The sequence below is a fragment of the Toxorhynchites rutilus genome, chromosome 3, assembly GCF_029784135.1.
Source record: "Toxorhynchites rutilus septentrionalis strain SRP chromosome 3, ASM2978413v1, whole genome shotgun sequence".
Classification (NCBI taxonomy): Eukaryota; Metazoa; Arthropoda; class Insecta; order Diptera; family Culicidae; genus Toxorhynchites; species Toxorhynchites rutilus.
In genome coordinates this window covers 199,021,391-199,046,535 of record NC_073746.1, presented here as the reverse complement: position 1 = coordinate 199,046,535, position 25,145 = coordinate 199,021,391, and the positions used below count along the sequence as shown (strand labels likewise).

At 41.9% G+C, this 25,145-nt stretch overlaps 1 protein-coding gene across 12 annotated transcripts in view; it reads right to left on the bottom strand.

The window, feature by feature from the left end:
- Positions 1–25,145, bottom strand: part of LOC129780179 (innexin shaking-B) — a 139,704-nt gene that overhangs the window by 52,471 nt on the left and 62,088 nt on the right. For all 12 annotated transcript variants that reach the window (XM_055788175.1, XM_055788176.1, XM_055788178.1 and 9 more), the window contains 3 exons: positions 13,065–13,230; positions 4,285–4,418; positions 3,311–3,500 (listed from right to left, as the gene is read on the bottom strand). In XM_055788175.1, coding sequence (XP_055644150.1) covers positions 3,311–3,500; positions 4,285–4,418; positions 13,065–13,230 — 490 coding nt within the window. The remainder of the gene's footprint in view (positions 1–3,310; positions 3,501–4,284; positions 4,419–13,064; positions 13,231–25,145) is intronic.

Below are 25,145 nucleotides of genomic sequence, written 5' to 3'. Positions count from 1 at the left end.
GAGGGCAATCAGGGGTGACTGGCGTTCGTGCAATCAGGGAGGATCAACAGACGCTCCAAGCACATTGGAATTCGTGAGCTTTTTGTGCTGGAGTTGTATGCTAAGAAGAGGATTGAACCGCTGATGCATGACTAAGCCCTTGGCCCTTTAAAGCACCGAGAGTTCTACGAGATGCACTGGCTCAAGGAAGATCTCTGAAGAGATTATACATTGAGGGGCAGTGTGAAACGGTAGAATGCATATCTATTCCATATATTTTTTGTCTTCACTTTCTTATGCGCATTTTCCGTATCTACATCTTGGATGCGTTGACAATAGTATAAATCCATAAATCATAAAATAGTGTCTATTCAAGACGACCGAATTCATATTGTACATTTGACATTAATAAACATGTTCGAGTATTTTACAATAGTAATTTCTTTGAGTCTTTTTTTCCTCTAAATTATCGTTACCGATATTCTACCAGCCTTATACTTTCCGCTGCATTGGACTCTACCAGCCATTAAAAGCGTTACTTATTACATGCGTTACAATAGAAGACCAGTTAATGACGGTAGTCTTTTAGAAATAAAACTTCTCTTTCTCTGACCTGCTTTTGTTGATTTTGTTGCAAAATAAAATAAAATATTCAATGAGCCTGACTGTCAGAAGTGTGTCAAAACTACCGGAGTTTCTTTTTTGACGTAGGACTAGGCCTTTTAGGAAGGATATCGAATCCAATGGTCACGTTTTAATAAAAATAGTTTTAACGTTGACAACTATTTTTGCTGCGAATTTTAATGATTTGCATACCAATCGAATCTTAAAAAAAAAAATTGTTATGTGTATGGTATACAGAACACTACGATTCATTGATCCATAAATGGTTTAAATTAACAAGAGCTGGAAGCATTACCATCCTCAAAAAAATGTACAAAGAAAGAATGAAAGAGAAGAAGTAAAACGAAATATTGTACAACAAGCTCCACCCCTGTGTGGTTCTCTCCTGCCAGCCAATGTGCATAAGAAATAACTGCCAGGCAGCGCTGCGATCAGTCATTTTCCAACCGTGAAGTAGTTAACACCATCACTACAGAGATGAACCAGCCTTCGGCCGAATATCTCTCTAAGAAAGAAAAAAACAACATCACTAAGGAAGATGAGCCAGGAAAGGAGCAGAGTAATAAAATCCAACATCAGCAACAGGAGCGGTAGTCATGCTTCTACAAAACCGGGGAAACCACTGACCCTTTTCAGCAACACCAAAACGTTATACTACATCCATAATGCGGTCGTGTTTTGGACATAACCATCTGTATGATTCGGTAGAAAGTTAAGGTGATGTGCCATAGAGGAAAACCTGAGACCAGACGATTCCGTACGAGAAGTCTATCAAACCCGGATGAACTCCTGGTTGGTTGATGGATGAAGGTTGCCAATGATAATTAGAATCAAACTTCTGCTTAGTGTGCTCAAAGTATATATTCTCAAACTAGTTTGACGGCAACTCATAAAAGGGAAATACCATTCTTGCAATGTGTAACATTTTTGTATTACACCGACCAAATGTAAATGCAGAGAGTATATGATTCGAAAAATATAGGAAACGGGCGTGGGAAAATAATGTTCAAAAACCTCATACCATTTGGAAACCTGTCATCTCGTGTTATTCGGCATCCCTGGTGGTCGCACTTGGTCGAGGAAAAACAGAAAGAAGAGTAAGAATCCAGTTACTCGGATTCGTTTAAGGCGAAAACGAGAGAGTATTCTATGTTGCTCGTACGTGCCAGCACTGTTTTTCCGCTTGACAGATGATGCTTTCATTTTCTGCATCTCTATGTTCCGAATGTAGGAAAAGGAAATGGTTCGCCTGTAACACCGTTCTTGTACTTGTGCTTCTTCGCATTCCCGTTGCCTATGTTTTCCGAATCCGTGAGCATTATGCTGGTATGGTCGGGCGGTTAGTTAGATCGATTTTTGACTTTGGATTACGTTTTGTGGAAACAAAAAATATGAACATCGCGTCGTAAAAATTATTAATTTAATTTATTTCTTAGTGGATTTAAAGAGTGTTACAATCTATCCACTCCCACTGCTTCATTACAATGTATTACAACATAAGAAATAACTTTTTTTTCAATAAGTAATTTATTAAAATAGTGTGGGTTTCAATAAGTAATTTATTAAAATGAGGGTTTTCAACTTCCCATACATCTGAGCAGACCGCAAGGTGCTACCCCTGTACGGAGCACTGCGCCGAAAAGTATGCACATCGCGCTGGTGTGATCGAATAGCAGTATGAATTTCATGTCGTCTAAAGACGACGTTCGTACACACAGGACGTCGCGCGGATGTCGTCTATAGACGACGCTCGTAACGAAAGGGTTAACGCTGATAGAGTAGAATGAACTTTCAAGTTTAAGGCCTCTATAAAACGGGTAGGATAAAATCAGCCGTTGCTACTATCGATTAATCAATCATCCATCAAGCGACCGGACGACAACGACGACGTGGCTCCCAAATGGCTTTTCTAAAGGCCAAGTTTGAAGCTTCTATACAATTTAAACGAAGAGACATTCAAACATTTAAACCATTAATGTGAGGAGATATACATTTGTGTTCCATACATGATACAACGTTCTCGTATCAAAGCAAAAGAATATGAAATAACTCATCACGAATAGAATAAATTTTCAGCAGTTGTGCAGACTAGACTGCAGCGGCTTCCAAAGGGCATTTCTCAAGGTAGAATATGAATCTTTCGATATTTTGAATAGTTGAAGGCATCGCCATACGACAGAATGTGTACAAGTGGAATTAGGGGATTTTGGTGAATAAATGAACCAGTGTATGGATTATCATTTGTAGTTCTTGGCGCGACATTAAACCAGTGTTTGATGCAACGAACAGGACATTTGTGTTGTCACTGCATAAAAAACGGCGTTTCAGTTGGAACCGATGGGAACAAGGCCAAAAGAGGCCAGCGTGAACTTTTCGCCAAAGATAAATTTCGTAGCAAGGCATATTATCCGATGCGAATCGTACAACTACTTCAAGCTTGAGTCCTGTATGACATTAAAGTATAATATAAATTGAAATATAATAAAACTCAACTCAACGTTCATCAACGAATATTCCTGTTTCATAGTAAAAGTAAACATTCCTTAGAACTCAAAATGAATTGAATTATAATTTGAAGATGTGGTATTTGTGATGTATGGTATGGTGTGAAAACGTGATGATTTACTAATGAGATGAACGTGACATGACATGACATGACGTGGTGAAGATGCACAATAAATATTTTATAACATCGAGTGACACTTACCTGAAAGAATAAAGTAAATGCTACCCATTGGTAGTATTTTGTATGTCTTATTGTTAACGCACCACTCCGTTGTGAGTTGTCTACGCCAGGAAACGGAACTTCTTGACCTTGTTTCTTCATGAATGCGTCAACAACTGTGTATGTTGAATGAATCCAACAATATGTATTCAATACGTCTTCCGGGATGTCTCTAAAAACAAAATAAAAAATATCGCTAGCATTGACAAAGACAATGAATAAACAAGGGCCAAGCGTCACGGTGGGTAGCCATTACGGAGTCTATAAGTTGAATAAACATTTGATGAAAGCAGACGAGATAGTCAAGAGAATCAAACGACTCTCCATGTGCCCTGGAATTATTTGAGTCTTTCTTCATGAACTGTATCACTAAGCGACAAATTCTAGAGTGGTATGAAATAAATTATGAAAATATCCAAATCAACTATTATACTCTAAAATCGTAAAGAAACACTTGGCGTAAGTGACAGACCAGTTCAACTGCAAAATGTGACGGATGAAGCAGGCAACAGTTCTGAAGCGGATAGGTAACAGAAGGAGAGAAAGAAAGAATACGAATGATCAGTGGAATACTGGAAGAATCCGGTGAAAATTTAATTTGGTATTGTATGATCTAATGAGAATTTACAGTTCTGTCCGTTATCTTAATACACCACATTCGAGAGGTCATGATTTATGAGAAAAGTGACCGGCGACACTATTATTTACGTCGTTCATCAATTGAACCTCAATCTAGTAGTAATTACTCTCCCAAGTACATGCTGAGAAGTGTCGCGAGTCTGTTCAGACAGGAAACTAACATTTCGTTCACCCTTATGCCAATATGCAACGCACACAACTAATAACCATCTTAAAATATTTGGCATTTATTTTCAACTCTAACCAAACTGATATAGTTTCTGTGCGTTTTGTCATTGCATAAGTTAAAAACAGATAAATAATAAACAAAGACTTACCGTGTGTGAACGCAGTCTATTGGATTTCCGACGTATTGTCGTGTTGTTACTGCTATCGAAAATGTTACCAAAAGAATAACAGTTGCATTTGTGTGCAGCCGAAAAATTGAGGAGTCTGTCTTTACATGATTTACCTAGAATAAGAAAGAAGCAAAGTGAGGATTTATTCAGGATTATTCAGAATTTAAATTTTATAGTTAGTGAAATTATAGATTCGGCAGAAAGACAGACAAATTAATTAATTATTTGCAATTATTCATACTGCAATCAATATACTAATCTGACAGAGTCGCTTTCATGGCTTTGTACCTTGAAATGAATTTGAAAGAAATTTAAAAGGAAAATCCAGAGAATAAAGTGGATGCGGCAAGGCATCCCTTAGCATTGTACTCTAGACATCATGGACAATAAAGGGCCTGATTCTCGAATACACTTCACGGTGGAAACGAAATAAACGGCACGCCATTGAACTTACGAGTTAGTGAAGTGTCGAAGATAATAATGAGTTTTCAGGCAGAATGAGCACTTTTCAAATAAAAAATCATTAATGAAAATTAACTTCTTCGTGTCAAACTGGTATTCAATGTGAGTGGAAAACTTTGTTTTCTTCTTGTGATATAATAATCTCATATAAAAATTTCATCTGAAGATGATTTGATATTATAATGATAAGTTTAGTGGGAAACTAATCTCGTATCCAGATGTCGACACCGTACCGTTGTCATCGCGGATACGTTTCATTCCATTTCCACCGTGAAGTGTGTTCGAAGTGTATTCGAGAATCAGGCCTAAAGTGATTCCATTCCCGTAACCACAAAACCTGACAATTGTCAGCACTAAGAATCAATCATGTGTCAGTTTGAAGAAAAACACTAAAAAAACTAGAGTGCCACATGAAATAACCATAAGCGAAGCACTAGTAAGACGCAACAAAATCGACGCATTTCTATAGAAAATCACAAAAGCAATCAATAATGGCCAAAGAACAAAAATATTGTTCACAAAAGATCACGGAATAGGCCCGGTGAAATACCACAAACAACTTCAAAACTTGGGTTTGAAAAAAAAACATCTGCCGATATAAGTCAATAGTAAAAACTCTTCGACGATAAACAACAAACATTCTATGCTGATGAAATACTACTTGAATAATGACGAATAGTTAAACATATGATGACCAGTACAAGTTTGATCAAAACAGATTTTCAAATAAGAAAAAAATCATTCGAAACTTTAACCGAAACACTGATACTTTTCAATATAGAAGAGAGCAACACGTCTACCTTCTCGACTGACATGTTGAATTATAGAGACTTTAAACATTTTCAGTTCATTCGTCTCTAACCCAGTACTCTCAATCCCAGGACAACTCAATCCAAACTCCAACTGCCTTGACAAAGACACTTCATTGTCGTTCAAAGCTCCTCAGCAGACCAAGTCCGGTTTCAACAACACCAAACGACATTATTGACCTTCTCGACTACCATGTTTCATATAGGGGAAATCAGGGTAAACCCGACACCCTAAGGATTTCCACATATTTCCAGGACCTGGTTTTTCGACTTCAAATCATTACAAAACTTCTCTTTAATTATTCATGAACCATTCTACAATATCTGTACATCGGTTTTTGAGTAGAACTCGAATTTTTGTAGAATACAAAAATTTACGTTTTTAGGTGGCATAAATCGAAGTGCGAGTATGATCGGCACCCTGTCGGGATAAAACCAACACCTTCAGAGAAACGAACGAAAACTTGTTACAATGACACACATAAAAAATTGAATTTCTCAAAATTTTCCAACTAAAACACTTAAATTCCACTAGTATAATTTTACACGGACTGTCTCCTGTTTGCTGAGTGGTTCTGTTTTGTTGTTTTTTTGACAGCAAAGTAACTTCCGCTGATTTGAAAAGTAAGAAATGACAAGTGTGTACAAAGGACACCGTCAAAGCTGGGATGTTAGATGACTTCCGAAAGAGACAGCGACAAGGTGAATCTCTTTCGGCTTTCATCTGTGAAAGTGATGAAGTTGACAGCGGTTAACGGCAAAGAAGAGCGGTCTTGTTTTTATCGTAAAAAACCTAGTCATGCAAAGACGCAGCACAAAAGTGGTTAATGAAAAACAGTGATAACGAAAACAAAAAGTATGAAGAAAAGGGCGATATGCCGAAAGATGACACTCCAAAGGCAAAGAAACCACAGCGTTCGAGAGGCACGGTATGCTTTATGGCTGGTTATGCAATGACGGGCAGCCGGATGACTGATAGTGGCGCTATGGCGCATGTTGAATAGAGACCCGACGATTAAGAGTTCAGCCTATGAAAAGCTGGTAGAGAAATCGTTAGGGTAAACGGTTAAAGTGAGAGCACTATCACAAGAAACCATGGCCGAATGCAGGAATCTGCACAGGATCACGACCAAAGCCGAACTAAGAGAAGTCTTGAATGTCCAGTTCGAGCTTCCTTAACAATACGTTCGAGGAAGGCTTTCACAGCAGTTGGGGTGTTGAGGTTGGTGAAGTAAAAATAGGGTGGGCAATATGCCCCCTTAAAGTTACCCCAAAATAAAATAAGATGTTTCAGTGCTTCGGCCATCTGTGACAAATTGCAATGACCCTGATAGAACGAAACTTTATCTAAGATACGGCTGAAGGGACATCAAGCTAAAGACAGTCATCCATTGGAGGCCCAAGGCTAAAAGAACGGAGGTAGAACATAATGAGTACCCCAAAAAATCTCTTCATCGAAACACTTCGAATACTTGGCGTTTTTAACGTTTTTAAGCGAACCCGAATATTTTCAGAGAAATTTTGCAAAATTGTCTGAGGAAGGAGTCTTCCCTGATATATGGAACAGGCACTATACTACTACCGAAGCCAGGGAAAACACCAGGGAAGTCGTCATCATACAGGCCTATTTGTCATACAGGCCTATTTGAGATGATAGATTCGGATTAGTGCTGATACAGAGAGGGAACATGAACTCTCAAAGTTGTAGTTCGGGTTACGGAAGGGAAGATCAACAGTGGATGCTATCCTGTGCGTCTTAGAAATAGCCGTGAAAGCGCTGAAACAGAAAAGACGTGCTTTAATTGTGCTAGCTGAGATGCCATTGCAAAGGCATTGCACAAGATGTTGGTACCGAACTACCTGTGCGAGATCTTGGATAGCTACTTCGAAAACAGAATCCTGCTCTCTAACACAGGAAAGGGAGAAAAGACGTTATCCCACAATGCTTCATCCTAGGCCTAACACTTTGGGAAAGGATGTACGATGGAGTGCTAACGCTAAAGTTATCGAAGGACGTCAACATATTGGGATCGCTGATGATATTTCTCTAACAACAATGGGCGAGACACTTGGGGAGGTGGAAATACTGGCTACCGAGGTGAAGAACACGATAGAGAACTGGATGCACGAGGCAAAACAGCAGCTAGCGCATCACAAGATTGAAATCGTACTGGTCAGCAACTACAGGACGGTAATCATCGTTGGGTACCATACCATTGTCACCAAACGAGTACGTTCATACTTGGGTGTGATAATAGACGACCGACTCAACTTCAGGAGTCAATCAACTAAACCTGTGATAAGACGGCAAAGGCCATAACGGCATTCGCCAAAATCATGCCGAATAATGCCTGGAACAGTAGCAGTAAGAGGCGATTCCTAGCTAGCGTACCCACATCGATACTCAGATATGCTGGCCAAGCCTGGGCGGCAGCGACCAACAATAAACAAAGCCGAACGCTGAACAGAACCTACAGAACTAAAGCAATGAGAGTAACGAGCGCAAATAGAAGCATATTCATGGAAGCTGTATGTGTCATACCCGGAATGATTTTCATAGATATTGTTCTGATTGAAGACAACGTGTGAGAGTGTTTCAACTGGACAAAATACCAGAGATGTACAAAAACGATGCGGAAGTGGAAGCAAAATTGGAATAACACTTCAAAAGAAAAATGGATCCATAGGCTGATCTCAGCTATAGCCAAATGGGTTACTAGAAATCTTGGAGAAGTGAACTTCCATCTGACGCAGTCTTTGTCAGGTCACGGTTGCTTCTGGGGATATCTTCACAGATTCGGGTTAGCGAATTCACCCCATCACCTCTAGTGTGCAACCATAGTGAAAAAGGTCGAATAACGTAGTGTTCAAATGCATTTGATTCGTCAAAAAACGCTCCGAAATGTTTTTTTAAAGAGGTTAGGAAAGCTCTACCAGCCTTATCTGGGACTGGTTAACTCAGACGTCGTGTGGGACTTACACCCACTAAAAACCAAGCCCTCTACTCGTCGCCTCGTTCCCCTCGGGACCACATCAAGGCGACTACTTCGGTGAGCGGTGGTGCTCATGCACTTCGTCGGTTGTCCATACCCTTTTTCTTTCTATATTTCATTCCAATTGTGCCAATTGTGACAGCATTCGTTCACCCGTCGAGACGTGCACCGATTAAGAACTGCCCTGCAACTTGACGCGCACTTCGTCACAGCCATCCTTGCGGGATTTCTTACCTGTCGAGACGTGTACCAATCAGGAAGCGTTCTCCAACGTGGCGCACGGAGAACGCTTCCTGATCCTGACAGTCTCCCTCGCAGGATCTCTCTTCCCAACGATTCGCCGATTATGTAGTGCCCTCAAGTACCACCGTCAGGTGTGCTGGTCGACCTTTCACTTCCGCTGTAGCTCGGACATGATGTGTATGATTACGCTGTTCACTGCATTCCAGATGTTCTAGTCGCGACAAATTGCATCCACGATATTACCAGCATGAAGATCAGCCTTGCGTTGAAACTGGGTCATACAAAACGATGTGCTCCGGAGTTTCTATCTCCACACTTCAGGCAAATAGGCGAGCTGATGTGTCCAAACCGGTACAGATACTGCTTGGAGCAAACATGACCAGACAAAAACTTCGTTAAGAAGAAGTTCACCGCTTCATGTTTCCCAGCCCTTTAATATCGGTATGAGCCTGTGCGTTCATCTACCGTTTTGAGCGGCACTCCGCTTTTGCTGCCACCTAGCCATCGACTCCGCTCTCATTGGCTTCCGGATTCCTCTGGTTCCCCTCCTTGTATAGCACTCGCTGTCCTCCGCCAAGATGATGCGGATGGGGACCAACCTGGCTATGACGCGAGTCGGTTCTGATTAAATGGTTCTCTACGCACTCGCGACTCGCGTCGCCATGAGTCGATACGTACTATTCTCCCTCCTCGCGTTCCGCTGGGTTTCTAGCGCCGCGATTCAGGCTGGACACCCATATCGTAGTATCGATGAGGAGCCACTAGCCAAATGGTGTCTCGTTGCCTTTTGACAAGCGCAGTTTGCGAGAATGTTGAAGTTCAGTTGATCATCGAGCTGCATCCCCAGGTATTTCAAATTTCGCTTCGAAGTTATCGAGTGCTCTCCAATGGTGACGTTGCACCGCCCTTCAATTACTGTGCTATCTGTAGTTTCGCACTTTGCATCTAGCATCCGATTATGTCTATCGACTCTGTTGCAAGCATTCCGACTCGTTCCAAGGATTCTCCTGTCACGAGGATAACGAAGTCATCCGCGGAGCCAAAGATCTCCACACCTCCAGGCAGAATCACCTTTAGTACGCTATCGTACATACTGTTCCAGAACGATGGGCCCAGGATAGAGCGCTGCGGATAGTTTCAACACCAGCACTCCGTTCTCGAAGTAGCTTCTTAGTGTTCTGCACAGATAGTCTGGTACTCTCATTGTGTGGAGCGCAGTCGCGATGGCCTCCCAGCTGGCACTGTTGAACGCGTTTCTAACGTCGATCGTTATCACTGCGCAGTATCTGTTTCCTCTGGATGCTTTGATGGCTCTTTCGTCTATTATGCGAATGACATCTATCGTAGATCTCCTTTCCGAAATTCGAACTGTCTATCGGACAGTCTACGAGCTCCATCAGTGCATTCCGTCAGCCTGTTGAGGATGATTCTCTCCAGAAATAAAGAAAATCAATCCGTTTTTCTGAAGATCGCCCAGTAGTAGTCGGGACGAGACTCAGTACAGATGAACAATTAATTCGCTACTGGGGATAGTGAATCGTTAGCATCTGTGGACGCCAGAGTACAAGAGCTACATGAGCCAGAAGATAAGATAAGGTAAATGATTTTGGTTTGTCCACTTTTTTGAATGCTATAATTCAGCACACCTTTGTCAAATCAGGTATTCGAATGTTTCAAAACATATGAATAAAATTGTCTTTTTCATAATTTACAGTAGTTTTATAGTATATTTTTACGGATTCACATGGTTGAATGGATTATAAAAAACACCTTCTATTGGTGTCAATGTGCCCCTCATCGGAGCTAACTTTTAATCAATCACAAGATGAATATTCGGCACGTATTCAGCCTTTTTCTGGATTCTAAAGGCGCGTCCACATTATGGCGAATGATGCCGATCGGCCTGTACCAGGGGGCATATTCGGTTCGTTATGTAATGTGGACGCCCCATCGGGTGCACGAAGCCGAAGCCCCATCGGATGCACGAAGCCGTCACGAACACACGAAGCACAGTGTCGTCAACGCTAATTTACTTCGTTTTGTTTTGGTTCGACATTCTCGAACCGGACCCACTTGTTTCGGATTGGGATCGGTTTGATTCGTGTCGGCACGTTGGCAAGCCCGGGCGGTACGTCCAGCTTTACCGGGCGGCCAACGCCGATTGGCGTAATGTGGACGCATCTTAACACTTACAAATATTGTAAACATCATACTTGCACACCATTTGTATCAGATTTGCATAGCTAAACCTTTAAATTAACGCATTTCAATGACCTCAATTCTGATCATGAGTTGTCCAATCCACTAATGTTGTTTTGTCCACATGATTTCTATGGTAACCGCTTGATGCGCTGCAGTTTGTTTATTGTGTCCTTCGCGCATAGTACAGGGTTTTCCATTTCGGGCTTCCGAAAGTATACAGCCCTGCGCTGACAACCGTTTGACAGAGCTGTCAACCAAAGCGTCATATCGTTAGTTGAATGTCTGCCATTTTACAATATGGATCGTTTTAGCATCGCACAACGTGTTAATTTTGTTAAATTATACTATAAAAATGATGAAAAACCGGCAAATGCTTTTCGAGCATTACGGACGGATTTTGGTCGTCATGGACGGCCTACAGAGCACACAATCGCTAATGTAGTGCATAAATTCGAACAAACTGGATCCGTAGCGGATATTGTGAAACCTGTGCATCATCGTAATGTGCGTTCGGCCGAAAATATTGCTGCTGTGGCTGCCAGTGTGGAGGATGACCCGAGTGTTTCGATTCCACGGCGTGCTCAGCAATTGGGCTTGTCAAACACATCATTGTGGCGAATTTTGCATTTGGACTTGCACCTACATCCATATGAAGTCCAACTGGTACAAAAATTAGAGCGTGGTGACCATGGAATGCGTCGGGCATACGTCGATTGGGTGAACGAACAACATCAGCAAAATGCTGAATTTTCGCATCAAATTTTCTTCAGCGATGAGGCACATTTCGAGCTCGGTGGTTATGTGAATACCCAATATCCACACGTGATTGTTGAGAGGCCATTGCATCCGCCAAAAGTCACTGTTTGGTGCGCATTATGGTCTGGTGGAGTCATCGGGCCGTATTTCTTTGAAAATGAGGACGGCGAGACGGTAACTGTGAATGGCCGCATGTTAACCGATTTTTTTTGCCACAAATTGAAGATATCGATACGGATGACATGTGGTTTTAGCAGCACGGCGCCACGTGCCACACAACACGACCGAACATGGCCATATTGCGAACGAAATTTGAGGGACGCATAATTTCGCGTTTTGGTGATGCCAATTGGCCGTCCAGATCATGCGATTTGAACCCGCTAGACTTTTTTTGTGGGGTTATGTGAAAGACCGTGTCTATGCCAACTCTCCGCAAACTCTTGAACATTTGAAAGACAACATTCGTGAAGTTATGACCGAGAGACCGCCCCATATGTGCCGAAAAGTCATCGAAAATTACCTGTTCCGGATCAAGGTGTGCGAGGAAGCCCTAGGTGGACATTTGAATGATGTTGTATTTCACACATAATGGCATAAACCAAACTATAATTTGAAATAAAAGTTTCATCGAAATTCGAATTCTAAGTGTGTTTTATTTCAATTTACTTTCGGAATTTAAAGTTGGAAAACCCTGTAGAAATAAAGTTTCTCTGTGTTGAGTGTGTTGAGGTGAATACTTTTAAAATGCCCAAGATTAGGCAATATTCTGAAGAAAAATTATGAATAGATCAATATGTTGACAGTAAACTCAAACAATGATAAATTGAACATCTTCTTGAAAGTTCGATTTTTTTTATTCAAAAATGGTGATTTCGAAATCAAACCATGATAATTTTTCGGACAAACCATGATCAGAAGTGGTCAAACCATAATCATAATAAAATCGTTAAAAAAACATCAACATTTGAATAATTTCAATGCCTCAATGTAGTATTAGGAAATAGAGACTTGGGGCTTTCCAACAAACCCAAACTCGTATCGATTATATGTGATTTTCATGAAAAAAAAATTGATTGGCATTTACTAGTTGCGAAAACCACTCTGAATTGGACAAACCAAGTTAATTTACCCTTACTAGAAAAATTTTCATTTCGTTGGATTGGTTTGGAAAATTTGAAAACCGATCAAATAACATCATTTCGTTTTTATTACTGTGATAGGGAAGAGCTTTACACTAAAGATAACAATCTCTTTTGTGAAATATTGAAATATTATCATAAATGGAGATACTTACCGATGATCTGCTCACTTGCATAAACGCATAAACGCCTCTTAGAAACTCCATATTACTACTGGATGGAGAATTAATGGGGGCTCTTTGCTGCGGCCCCCCTTGATTTCTGCGAAAATAGGATGGCACTCCCTCAACCAGCTGTGTTTTAACTTTCTTGGAAAATGATCTATTAAGGAATAAAAGACAAAATATAATATCAATAATGTATAGAATAAACAATGACAATTGAACACCAATATTCATTCAGGACATTCATATACAGAAATGCAACAATCGGAAAAGCATGGCGTAATCGAATACAAATTGTAAACAAGTTGTAGATGACCCAACAAGGGCAATTTGAAACTAAAAAAAATTATAAGAAGTCACTTTTCTGAAGACTTGTTATAAATCAGACTGTTCGTAAATATTTAACATTAAAAACACCTTACAAACGCTGTCATTAAGGTATTTTTGGAGTATTTTTTTTTGACGTAGAACTTCGTCTTTCATTAGGGGTGTCAAATTAGAAAGCAGGGCACGTTTTTATGAAATAAGGTTAACGTTAATAACTATTTTTGCCGCGAATGGATTTTGGCGATTTACATACAAAGCGAATCTAAAATTCCCCAAGATTTATTTGATTTGCTATACATTACAATTCCCTGCTGTGTAAGGTTAAAATTCGTGAAAACTATAAGCGTTACCATTTTCCCACACATTTGTTCTGCTGATTTGTGAGCTTTTCTACCCGTGCCGTCAATAACGAGCAAATTATCGATGAGCAACGAAGGGGAATATTTGCCTAGAGTATAAATATTTGATCTCGCAGAGGTTTTGCGTCATCACTTGTCTTCGTTTCGGATTAAGCTGTGGACGCGACCAAATTACTCATTCGCTGATTGCAATCATTGCATCAAACAAACCATTCCATTGAGCCATTCCAATTGTGTGGAGAATTATCAAACTAGGCTATCGCATGACAGTAGCAAAACTATCTCCACCAAGGATGACAACTAAGCTAATCGAGACCGATAATATTAATAGAAAGAGCTTCGGCTGAGACGAGCGCAAAGCTGAGATAAATGTGTGTATATTTAGTTGCTTAAAGCCATCAATATATAGATATTTGTGTGCGTAAGTACGTGCTTCATAACCCGTACGTAAAAATAGTACATCTTCGATGCGCCGAAAACCCATTTGTATCTGCTCCCGTGTGCATTGGCCCTGTAGCGATGCGACAATCGCATAATTTTTTTTATGCTATGATGGACGATTATTTGGTGGTGCAAATTATGCAGCCGTGATGATAAATATAAACAAGGAGGGAAGATAGCGGGAGGGAAATATTTGCGCTAGGGTAATGAATCTCTGCTGAGGCAAATACTCTGTCTTTTCCATTACTCCAAGCAGTTAGCATCGTTTGTTTTCCGTCGTCATAAAACGGGCTTCATTGGTGCTTTTCACATTGTGACAATGCATTGAACTGACGCTATGACGAAGCAGGCGTTAAGATTGTACGCCAAAAAATTATTTGGGGAATACCAAGCTAGACCATCGTGAATGTCGTGCCCGAATGTTATGAGTTATTTGGGTTCGCGTGCCAGTCGCAAAACTGCTTTCAACTAGGATTGCATTTGCGCTAATCTTGATCACAACGAAGCAATGCTACTCTTCTCGAGGTTATTGAGATATAAAGTTTTTTTTTCATTTATTTAGTTACCAAGAAATTAAATGTAGTTCTGGAATTTTGTATGTGATTTGGTGATTTCGTTTGCCAGTAGCAAAACTTTCTCCACTAAGGATGACATCTGCACCTGCAAGAGAAAGTAAAGCAATAGGCCAGTAATATTAACAGAAGCGTTTCTTTTGAGAATTGCTCAAAATGATGAGAAGTGTTTACATTCCTAATCGCTTCAAGCCACCAATGTATTGCTCTGTATGTATGATATGGCAAAAGCTTTTTTTGGCGCTGGTTGGTTTACGTTGTACAAACGATGTCTAGAGGTGCGATACCACCGAGGCAATACTAAATGACATGTAGCATGATAATTGATACTTGCAAGTATAACAATAGCGTAATGGTAATGGGCGTCATAGTCGTTTCCAAGACAATGAATTCAGTCAATACTCCAGAATTAGGACCAATCGAGGGATACTGGTCAATTCAATAGTCGAGGACCAGCTGATATGTGCTCATGAGAATATAGTTTCGAATCCATAATCCGAATAATTACCAATTATCTTGGTTGGTAAATGACTGGACACACACGAGTTGGGTACAGCTTTCATTGTGATGGGGGATGCAGAAACGGGTGATTGTCTGGTGGCCGATCAACGAAAGAACGTGCAGATTGAGGATGCGAGGCCACTTCTTCAATATCAGCATTATTATTATACACAGCCCTCATCTAGCTAGCACCGATGACGACAAGGAAGTATTCTACGCGCAGCTAGAGCGTGAATACGATCGCTGCCCAAAACATGACATCAAAATCGTCATCGGTGATTTGAACGCTCAGGTCGGCCAAGAGGAGAAGTTCAGACCGGTAATTGGTAGGTTCAGCCCATCAGCGAACCAACGAAAACGGCCTAAGACTTATCGACTTCGCTGCCTCCAAGAACATGGCCATACGTAAGATCTTCTTCCAGCACAGTCTCCAATACCGTTATACCTGGAGATCATCTCAGCAAACAGAAACACAAATTGACCACGTTCTGATCGACGGTCGGCACTTCTCGGATATCATCGACGTCAGAACCTATCGTGGCGCTAACATCGATTCAGACCACTACCTGGTGATGGTCAAACTGCGTTCTAAACTGTCAGTCGTCAATAACATAAGACACCAGCGCTCACCACGGTACCACCTACGACGACTACAGGAGCCGAACGTTGCTGCACATACTCGCAGCGTCTAGAAGCTGCGTTACCGTGGGTAGACGAACTGGATGCTATTCCCTTCGATGAATGCTGGAACACCTTAAAAGCAGCAATCAGCAGCACAGCAGAGACCGACATCGGGTATGAACATTGAGGACAACGGAAAGAATGGTTTGACGACGAGTATCGAGCGCTCCTGAACGAGAAGAATGCAGCACGCACAGCCATGCTGCAACGAGCGACTCGACAAAACGTGGAACGATACAGACTGAAGCGAAGGCAGCGAACACATCTCTTTCGGGAAAAAGGAGCGGCCTGGAAAAGAAAGAATGTGAGAAGATGAAGCTGCTTTATCGTTCTCGGGAATCGCGGAAGTTCTTCATGAAACTAAACGCCTCGCACAAAGGAATTGTGCCGCGGGCCGAAATGTGCAGGAACAAGGAAGGAGGCATCTTGACGAACAAATGCGAGGTGATCAAAAGGTGGAGGCAGCACTACGATTAATACCTGAACAGCGCGCAGACAGTAGACCAAGACGGCGTTGAGGAGGACTACACCGGTGCAGTGAACAACAACGATGTACCACCTCCGACGATGGGGAAGTTAAGGAGGCCATTAATCAGCTAAAGAACCACAAAGCAGCTGGTAAGGATGGCCTCGTAGCGGAGCTTTTCTCTGGAAGAATGTTAAATAAAGAGGTCCGGGAAAACTTTTAGAGTGTACACACCGGTTGATAGTCAGCATATGGGACACAGAACAGCTACCGGAGGAGTGGAAGGACGGGGTAATCTGCCCTAACATAAAAGAGATGAGAAGCTGGATTGTGGTAACTATCGTTGCATCACAATCCTGCACGATGCCTACAAAATTCTGTCTCAGACCCTCTTCCGATTTTTACACTGCGGCAGTTCCTCCAAAAATTCCGCGTGTACCAGGTCCCTACGCACCACATCTCCGTTGACTTCAAGGTCATATATGATACAATTGACCGACGACAGCTATGGAGGATCATGGACGAACACGGTTATCTCCGAAAGCTGACAAGACTGATTCAGGCAACGATGAACGGTGTGCGGATACCAGATGAGCTGTCGGTATCATTTGAGACTCACAGGGTACTTCGACAAGGCGATCCCCGTACCCCGTACCCCGTACCCCGTACGAAGTGTACCATGTACAAATCCCTAATTCGATCGGTTGTTCTCTATGGGCACGAAGAATGGACGATGCTTGAAGAGGACTCACAAGCGCTTGGTGTTTTCGAACGCCGAGTGCTCAGAACAATATACGTTGGTGTACAGGAAAACGGAGTATGGACAAGGAGAATGAACCATGAACTGGCGCAACCCTACGGCGAACCCAGCATCTAGAAAGTCGCCACGGCTGGACGAGTGCGATGAGCAGGGCATGTTGCGAGATTGCCGGACAGCATGATTTCATGGTGTTCTGTTTTGAATATTCTGGTAGATCCTACCAATAACATACACTTATCTCAAAAATTAATTTATACTATCCAAGTACAAATATATACAATGTAAAATCGCGAAAAGATCAGTATAAAAGCTATAATTTACAAGAGTGGGATACATTTTGCACTGCATTTTGGACATGAAAAAGCTATCCGTGCGATGGGTGCCGCTTTTGCTGACTGTCGACCAAAAACAGTGGCGCGTTGACGAATCAACAGCCGGTTTGGCGTTGTTAAAACGTAATCGAGTGGACTTCTTTCGACGTTTTGTGACAATGGATGAAACATGGATCCATTACCACACTCCTGAGTCCAATAGACAATCTGCAGAGTGGCTGACAAGCCACGAAAGCCGGCCAAAGCGGCTAAAAGGCCAACGACCAACAATTACTGGAGAGTATTATGCAGCGTTATTGGACAAACTGAACGACGAAATAAAGAAAAACCTAGAAGTGGGTTATATGTGATATAAACGCAAGGTGGACGTAGGACTACTGTTGGCATGACAATCATTTGTTTGAAGTTGCATCTGATCATTCGCTATCCAACTCTTGACGAGTAAAGTTCAGTGTCGGTATTGTGCGTTGCCACTATTGCTATTGTGCTATTGGTACGAGTGAAGGTCATTGCTGTCCGCTTTCGACCTGACCTTTTGTGAAGTGGACGAAAGGAACAAAGGAAGCAGCGCTCTTGCAGCGAGCCGGATTGCGGCTGTTGAACTGATTCGGCATAACGGGATCGCCATCGCGTGACTGTCGCAAACGGGATTCATCATCACGTGGCTGCGTAAGCTATTCTTGCGCTATTGTGTTGTCTCCGTAGCGCGTAGCCTCTGTCTCTCCCTGATTAGGGCAGTAGAGCGCATTATTGGAGCAACTTATATATTAAGGTACACATATTTGTTATTAATATTATTATTCAATTCATTTGTTCATTGTTTGTACAATATTATTATCATAATTTTTTTTTTGCTATTTTTTTTAAGATTATTGTTAAAATCAATAATAATTTAGAAATAAGACAGAAATTTTTGTAAAATGGAGAATAGTGGAGGATCTCCAGAGATGGAGATCTCCGATAACGAATCTCATATAAGATCTGGGAAAAAACATAAACGAGTCCCTCATAAGGAAGATAATTCTTCTGGGGACGAATCCGCTCATCCTACCAAGCCCCCCTCTAAGAAAATTGCAAGCCTCCCTTCTCAACCCACTGTTACTTCCACTCCCCCTCTCCCATCATCGATTTCGCTTCCCCCTTCTGATGCTTCCGATCCAACCCAATCCTCGTCCTCGTCCTCATCCTCATCCTCGTCCTCGTCCTCGTCCTCGTCCTCGTCTTCCCCCTCTGTTGTCTCCGCTCCACTTGTCAGAGTTTATCCAGAAGATGCACCTGGAACTGGCCCTTGGGTTGTTTTCCTCCGGCCAAAACCGAAAGGAAAAAACCTTAACGTGATTCAGATCATGAAAGATCTGGCCAGATACACTTCTGTATCTGAAATTCGCAGGGTTAGACCGAACAAATTGCGAGTTGTCGTGAATGAACGGAAACACGCAAACGAGATTGTTGCTGATCAACATTTCACTCTCGAATATCGAACATTTATACCCTCCCATAACGTAGAAATTGAGGGGGTGATAACTGAAACGGGTCTGACGAGCGAACAAATAAAAGCAGAAGGAAAAGGCAAGTTCAAGAAGCTCCCCTCAATGGAAGTGAAAATCTTGGACTGTCGCCAACTCGGGAAACTTTCCCATGATGGGGACCAAACTAAATTTACGCCGTCCGACTCGTTTCGAGTCACCTTTGCTGGTGCCGCCCTCCCTGACTACGTTATGGTGGACAAATTGAGACTACCTGTGCGACTCTTCGTGCCAAAGCCCATGACTTGCAACAAATGCAAGTCAGTTGGTCACACTGCGGATTATTGTGCCAACAAGGAGCGCTGTGCCACTTGCGGAGAGCAACATGAGGGGAAATCCTGCAGTGCGACTGAACATAAATGTCCATATTGCGGGGGATCCCCACACGAGCTCTCAGTTTGTGAAAATTACAAGAGTCGCTGGGAGAAACAGAAGCGCTCTTTGAAGGAACGCTCGAAACGCACTTTTGCGGATATTTTAAAGGGCGCTTCTCCACTGGCCCAACAACAACAACCAATCAACACACAAAATGTCTTCGCCACGTTGCCCGTTGACGAAATAGAAGCGGACACAGCTAACGGGGGCACACCGTTCATTTTCCAAGGGAATCCCCGGCGCAAAAATGTGACCACTCCCAAAGTTCAAGGACAAGCCCCTCCGGTGATACCCCCTGTTAGCATGCCTAAAAAATCGAGTGCAGCGGACAAGCAAAATCAGGTTCCTCCTGGTTTCCGTGGGAATAATTCACCTTCGAATGGCCCAGCACTCGAGGGGACATCAAAAACCCCAACTGTCCCTGTTGTTCCGTCCAGTTCAACTTCCCAATCGGGATTTATAAAGTTGTCTGACCTTTTGGACCAAATCTTCAAGTGTTTTAATGTTTCTGACTCCATCAGAACCCTTGTCATCTCAATGCTTCCAGTATTAAAGACAATTTTGCAACAATTGATGCATACATGGCCCCTCCTTGCAATGATTATCTCTCTTGATGTCTAATTCAAATAGAGAGGTCGGAGATATCACTGTTTTACAGTGGAATTGTCGTAGTCTTACCCCTAAATTGGATACATTCAAAATTTTAATTCATAACTACAATTGTGATGTTTTTGCTCTGTCCGAAACTTGGCTTTCTTCGCGAGATGATATCTCTTTCCACGATTTTAATATTATACGCTTGGACCGTGATGATAGATACGGAGGGGTGCTTTTGGGGATCAATAAGTGCCACTCATTTTTTAGAATTGACCTTCCACCTATTGGAGGGATCGAAGCTGTTGCTTGTCATGCAAACATCAGAGGCAAAGACCTCTGTATTGTCAGCTTGTATTGGCCTCCGAGAGCTGCGGTTAGCCGCAAACAATGTGATGACATGTGCTCACTCCTTCCTGAGCCACGATTGATCTTGGGAAACTTCAACTCTCACGGAACTGCCTGGGGGGACCAGTACGACGACAATCGTTCATTGTTGATATATGACCTTTGTAACAGCTTCAATATGACCGTTTTGAACACTGGGGAAACAACACGTGTACCTAAACCTCCTGCTAACCCAAGTGCTCTTGACCTCTCGCTTTGCTCGAATTCACTATCGTTAGATTGCAAGTAGAATGTAATCCAGAACCCCAACGGTAGTGATCACTTGCAATCAAAATTTCCATCACCATTGGGTTGAATTCTTCTGAATCTATAAACATGGCATATGACCTCACAAGACACATTGACTGGAAAAAATATGCGGACGCGATTGCTCTAGCCATCAATTCCAGAGATGGTTTACCTCCATTGGAGGAGTATAACTTCCTTTCTCGTTTGATCTATGACAGCGCGGTTCGCGCTCAAACGAAACCCATTCCAGGTTCCATCATTTCCCGAAGGCCTCCCAATCTATGGTGGGATGGCCAATGTTCCAAGCTTTATGTAGAAAAATCGAATGCATTTAAAGCTTTTCGGAAACGTGGAACCCCTGAAAATTTTCAGACGTATTTGGACCTTGAAAATCAATTTAAAAACTTGATCAAAGGGAAAAAACGTGCTTATTGGCGAAATTTCGTGGGAGGTTTGTCACGAGAAACGTCAATGAAAAAATTATGGAAAGTGGCTCGAAACATGAGAAATCGCTCTTCAACGAATGAAAGCGAAGAATATTCACATCGATGGATTTTTAATTTTGCACGGAAGGTTTGTCCTGATTCCGCTCCTGTGCAAAACATTGTTCGAGATATACCACAAGGTAGGTGCGATCTTGATTCCGAGTTTTCGATGGTAGAATTCTCTCTTGCTCTGCTCTCATGTAACAATTCTGCTCCGGGATCGGATAGAATTAAGTTCAACTTGCTGAAAAACCTCCCTGATGTGGCGAAACATCGCTTGTTGAATTTATTCAATCGGTTTCTGGAGAATAATATTGTTCCAGATGATTGGAGACAAGTACGAGTTATAGCTATTCAAAAACCCGGAAAACCCGCGTCCGACTTCAATTCGTACCGCCCAATAGCAATGCTGTCTTGTATACGGAAATTGTTGGAGAAAATGATCTTGTTTCGCCTTGATCGATGGGTTGAAACGAATGGCCTACTCTCAGATACACAATATGGGTTCCGCAGGGGCAAGGGGACGAATGATTGTCTTGCGTTGCTTTCTTCAGAAATTCAAATGGCTTCAGTATTCTTGGACATAAAGGGGGCCTTCGATTCTGTTTCAATAGAGGTTTTGTCGGACAAATTACACTCTCGGGGTCTGCCGCCTCTATTGAATAATATGTTATATAACTTGCTTTGTGAGAAACATTTGAACTTTTCTCACGGAGATTCGGCAGTAAGTCGGGTCTCTTACATGGGCCTCCCCCAGGGCTCATGTTTAAGCCCCCTTTTGTACAACTTCTATGTAGGCGACATCGACAATTGCCTTACACAAAATTGCAGCCTAAGACAACTTGCAGATGATGGAGTGGTGTCTGTCGTAGGACCAAACGAATCCGACCTGCAAGGACCCTTACAAGATACTTTGAACAATTTTTCAACCTGGGCCATTGGGCTAGGGATCGAATTCTCCACGGAGAAAACAGAGATGGTGGTTTTTTCTAGGAAGCATAGACCAGCAAAACCAAAGCTTCAACTTTTGGGTAAACCGATCACTCATGCTATGTCATTCAAGTATCTTGGGGTCTGGTTCGACTCCAAATGTACTTGGGGGACCCATATTAGGTATCTGAGTTAAAATGCCAACAAAGAATAAACTTTCTCCGTACAATTACCGGCACCTGGTGGGGAGCCCACCCAGAAGATCTTATAATGTTGTATCGAACAACTATTCTCTCAGTGATGGAGTATGGCAGTTTCTGTTTTCAATCAGCTGCCAAAACACACCTCATTAAACTCGAGCGAATTCAGTATCTTTGTCTCCGTATCGCGTTGGGATGTATGCCCTCAACGCATACCATGAGTCTCGAGGTTTTGGCAGGCCTACTCCCACTAAAAGATCGCTTCAATTTATTATCTCTTCGGTTCTTCATCCGGTGTAAGGTCATGAACCCATTGGTGATCGGAAATTTTGAGCAGCTGATCGAGCTAAATTTTCACTCCGGGTTCATGAGTTCATATCATGAATTCATCTCCATGCAGGTTGATCCTTCTTCGTATATTCCCAACCGTGTTTGTTTCCCTGACTACATCAATTCCTCTGTGCATTTTGATCTGTCCATGAAGCAAGATATCCATGGATATTCAGATTACCAACGATCGAGGATCGCTCCAACGATCTTCGATGAAAAGTATGGGGGTATCAATTGCGATAATATGTACTTTACTGATGGGTCCACTATAAACGAGTCCACAGGATTTGGAGTGTTCAACGAATTTTTTAGCACCTCACACAGTCTTCAGAATCCTTGCTCAGTGTATATTGCTGAATTGGCAGCAATTCATTGGGCGCTGGACAGCGTCGCCTCACGACCTGTTGAACACTATTACATTGTAACGGATAGTCTTAGCTCTGTCGAAGCTATCCGTTCAGTGAGGCCGGAAAAGCACTCACCGTACTTCCTTGAGAGAATACGAGAAATTTTGAGTGCTTTATCCAGACGCTGTTATGTCATTACCTTTATCTGGGTCCCTTCACATTGCTCCATTCCGGGTAATGAGAGGGCTGACTCATTAGCAAAGGTAGGTGCAATTGAAGGCGATATTTATCAGCGTCAAATCGCCTTCAATGAATTTTATTCTTTAGTCCGCAAAAATACCATCGCTAACTGGCAACGCAAGTGGAATGAAGATGAATTGGGCCGGTGGTTTCACTCGATTATCCCTAAGGTTAGCCTCAAACCGTGGTTCAAAAGTCTAGACTTGAGTCAGGACTTTATTCGCACCTTCTCCCGACTCATGTCCAATCACTGTTCGTTAGATGCACTACTCTTCCGTTTCAATCTTGCCAGCAGCAATCTCTGCGTTTGTGGCCAAGGTTATCACGACATCGAGCACATTGTTTGGTCGTGCGAGGTGTATCTGGTCGCCAGATCGAATTTAAAAAACTCCCTTCGGGCCCGAGGAAGACAGCCCAATGTGCCGGTGAGAGATGTGTTGGCTCGGTTAGACCTTGATTACATGTCCCATATATATGTTTTCCTTAAAGCTATAGATCTTCGTGTGTGATTGCCCCTACATCCTTATACCCTCCTTTCCTTCCTTTGCGGGTAATTCGTCCCCTTGCTATAAATAGTAGAATAAGTTGAAATGTAAATACACTATAGATATACGAATAGATTTATAAATTGAGTGTTCATCAACATTGTTACAATTTCCTTATATCCCATCCTTCTAAAAATATGTCACCCTCCTAAACTCGAGTACACCGCGAGTAATCGGTTTTCCACCTTACTAACCATAGATGTAAGAAAATTGTTTATATATATAGTTTTAAAATTATATTTAAGAATTCGGCTCCTTTAAACTTAAGTAACTGAGCCTGTAAAAATAAACGAATTAAAAAAAAAAAAAAGTTGCATCTGAATTAATTGTCAATGAATGAATGAATATTTTGAAAGTGTGCGGGAAGAAGTATACGTATGAAATTATTATTTATATGGTTACACATAAAATTAAATTCTTTTGAACTTGTTGGTGACCTTGAAAAGAACAATAGAAGCAACATAAGATGATCAATTTTGTTCTCGTGAGAACAATACCCGAGATTGTGAGTGTGTATGTGTGTGTGTGTGAGAGAGAGAGAGAGAGAGAGAGAGAGAGAGAGTGTTCCTTCGGCGCCTGGTGGATGGTTGGCAGGCCTTTTAAGCTTCTTTTATATTGCCTTATTCCGATGACTACTATTGCAAGTGAGAAGAAAAGTGTTCACAGCATCATGTATCTGCTAGTTAGTTAGTTAGATTATTGTACTATAGAGGCTTAAAACTTGTTATGATTTCAATAGCCTATTCTCAAAGCAATTTTTAAGCTATTGAAACGATTTCTGGACCAATAAGTGACAAGTATACACATCTTTCGAATGTGGTGATTATTATACCACTCCATCCAGCCGGTTAAGATGTATCAACGTTCAAAACCTTGCACTCCAGCGTCCGTCTCTTGTTTTCGAAACTTTTAACTCACATCCCGGTACAAAAATGAAAGACAAACACCCCCATACCATTACGACAACGCACCGTCACATAACGTCCTTAAAAGCGATGGCTAAGTTGGACCAATTACGATTATAATTGGTTGCTCACCCACTATATTCTCCAGACTTGGCCCCCTGCGACAACTATATGTTCCCAAACCTCAAGCGGCGGCTCTAGGGAAATTCACTTCGAATGAGGAAATCATAACTGAATTATATTTAGAAAACTTAGACGTTTCGTGTTACAGAAAGGGAACAGAAATGTTGAAAACTCGCTATACCAAGTGTATTGCCCTCGAAGGAAACTATGTTGAGGAATAAATACAGCTTTGCATATAAAACGTGTTTTCATTAAAAATCTCGGGACTTATCAGCCCATGTAGTATCTCAGTTGTATCGACGAGCTGAGGGTCTTCCATGAGAGGCAAAAGAGAACCGCTTAGAAATTTTACTAGTATGATCGGGCGTGTCAGTTTTGAACCTTGACTGATTTGGGG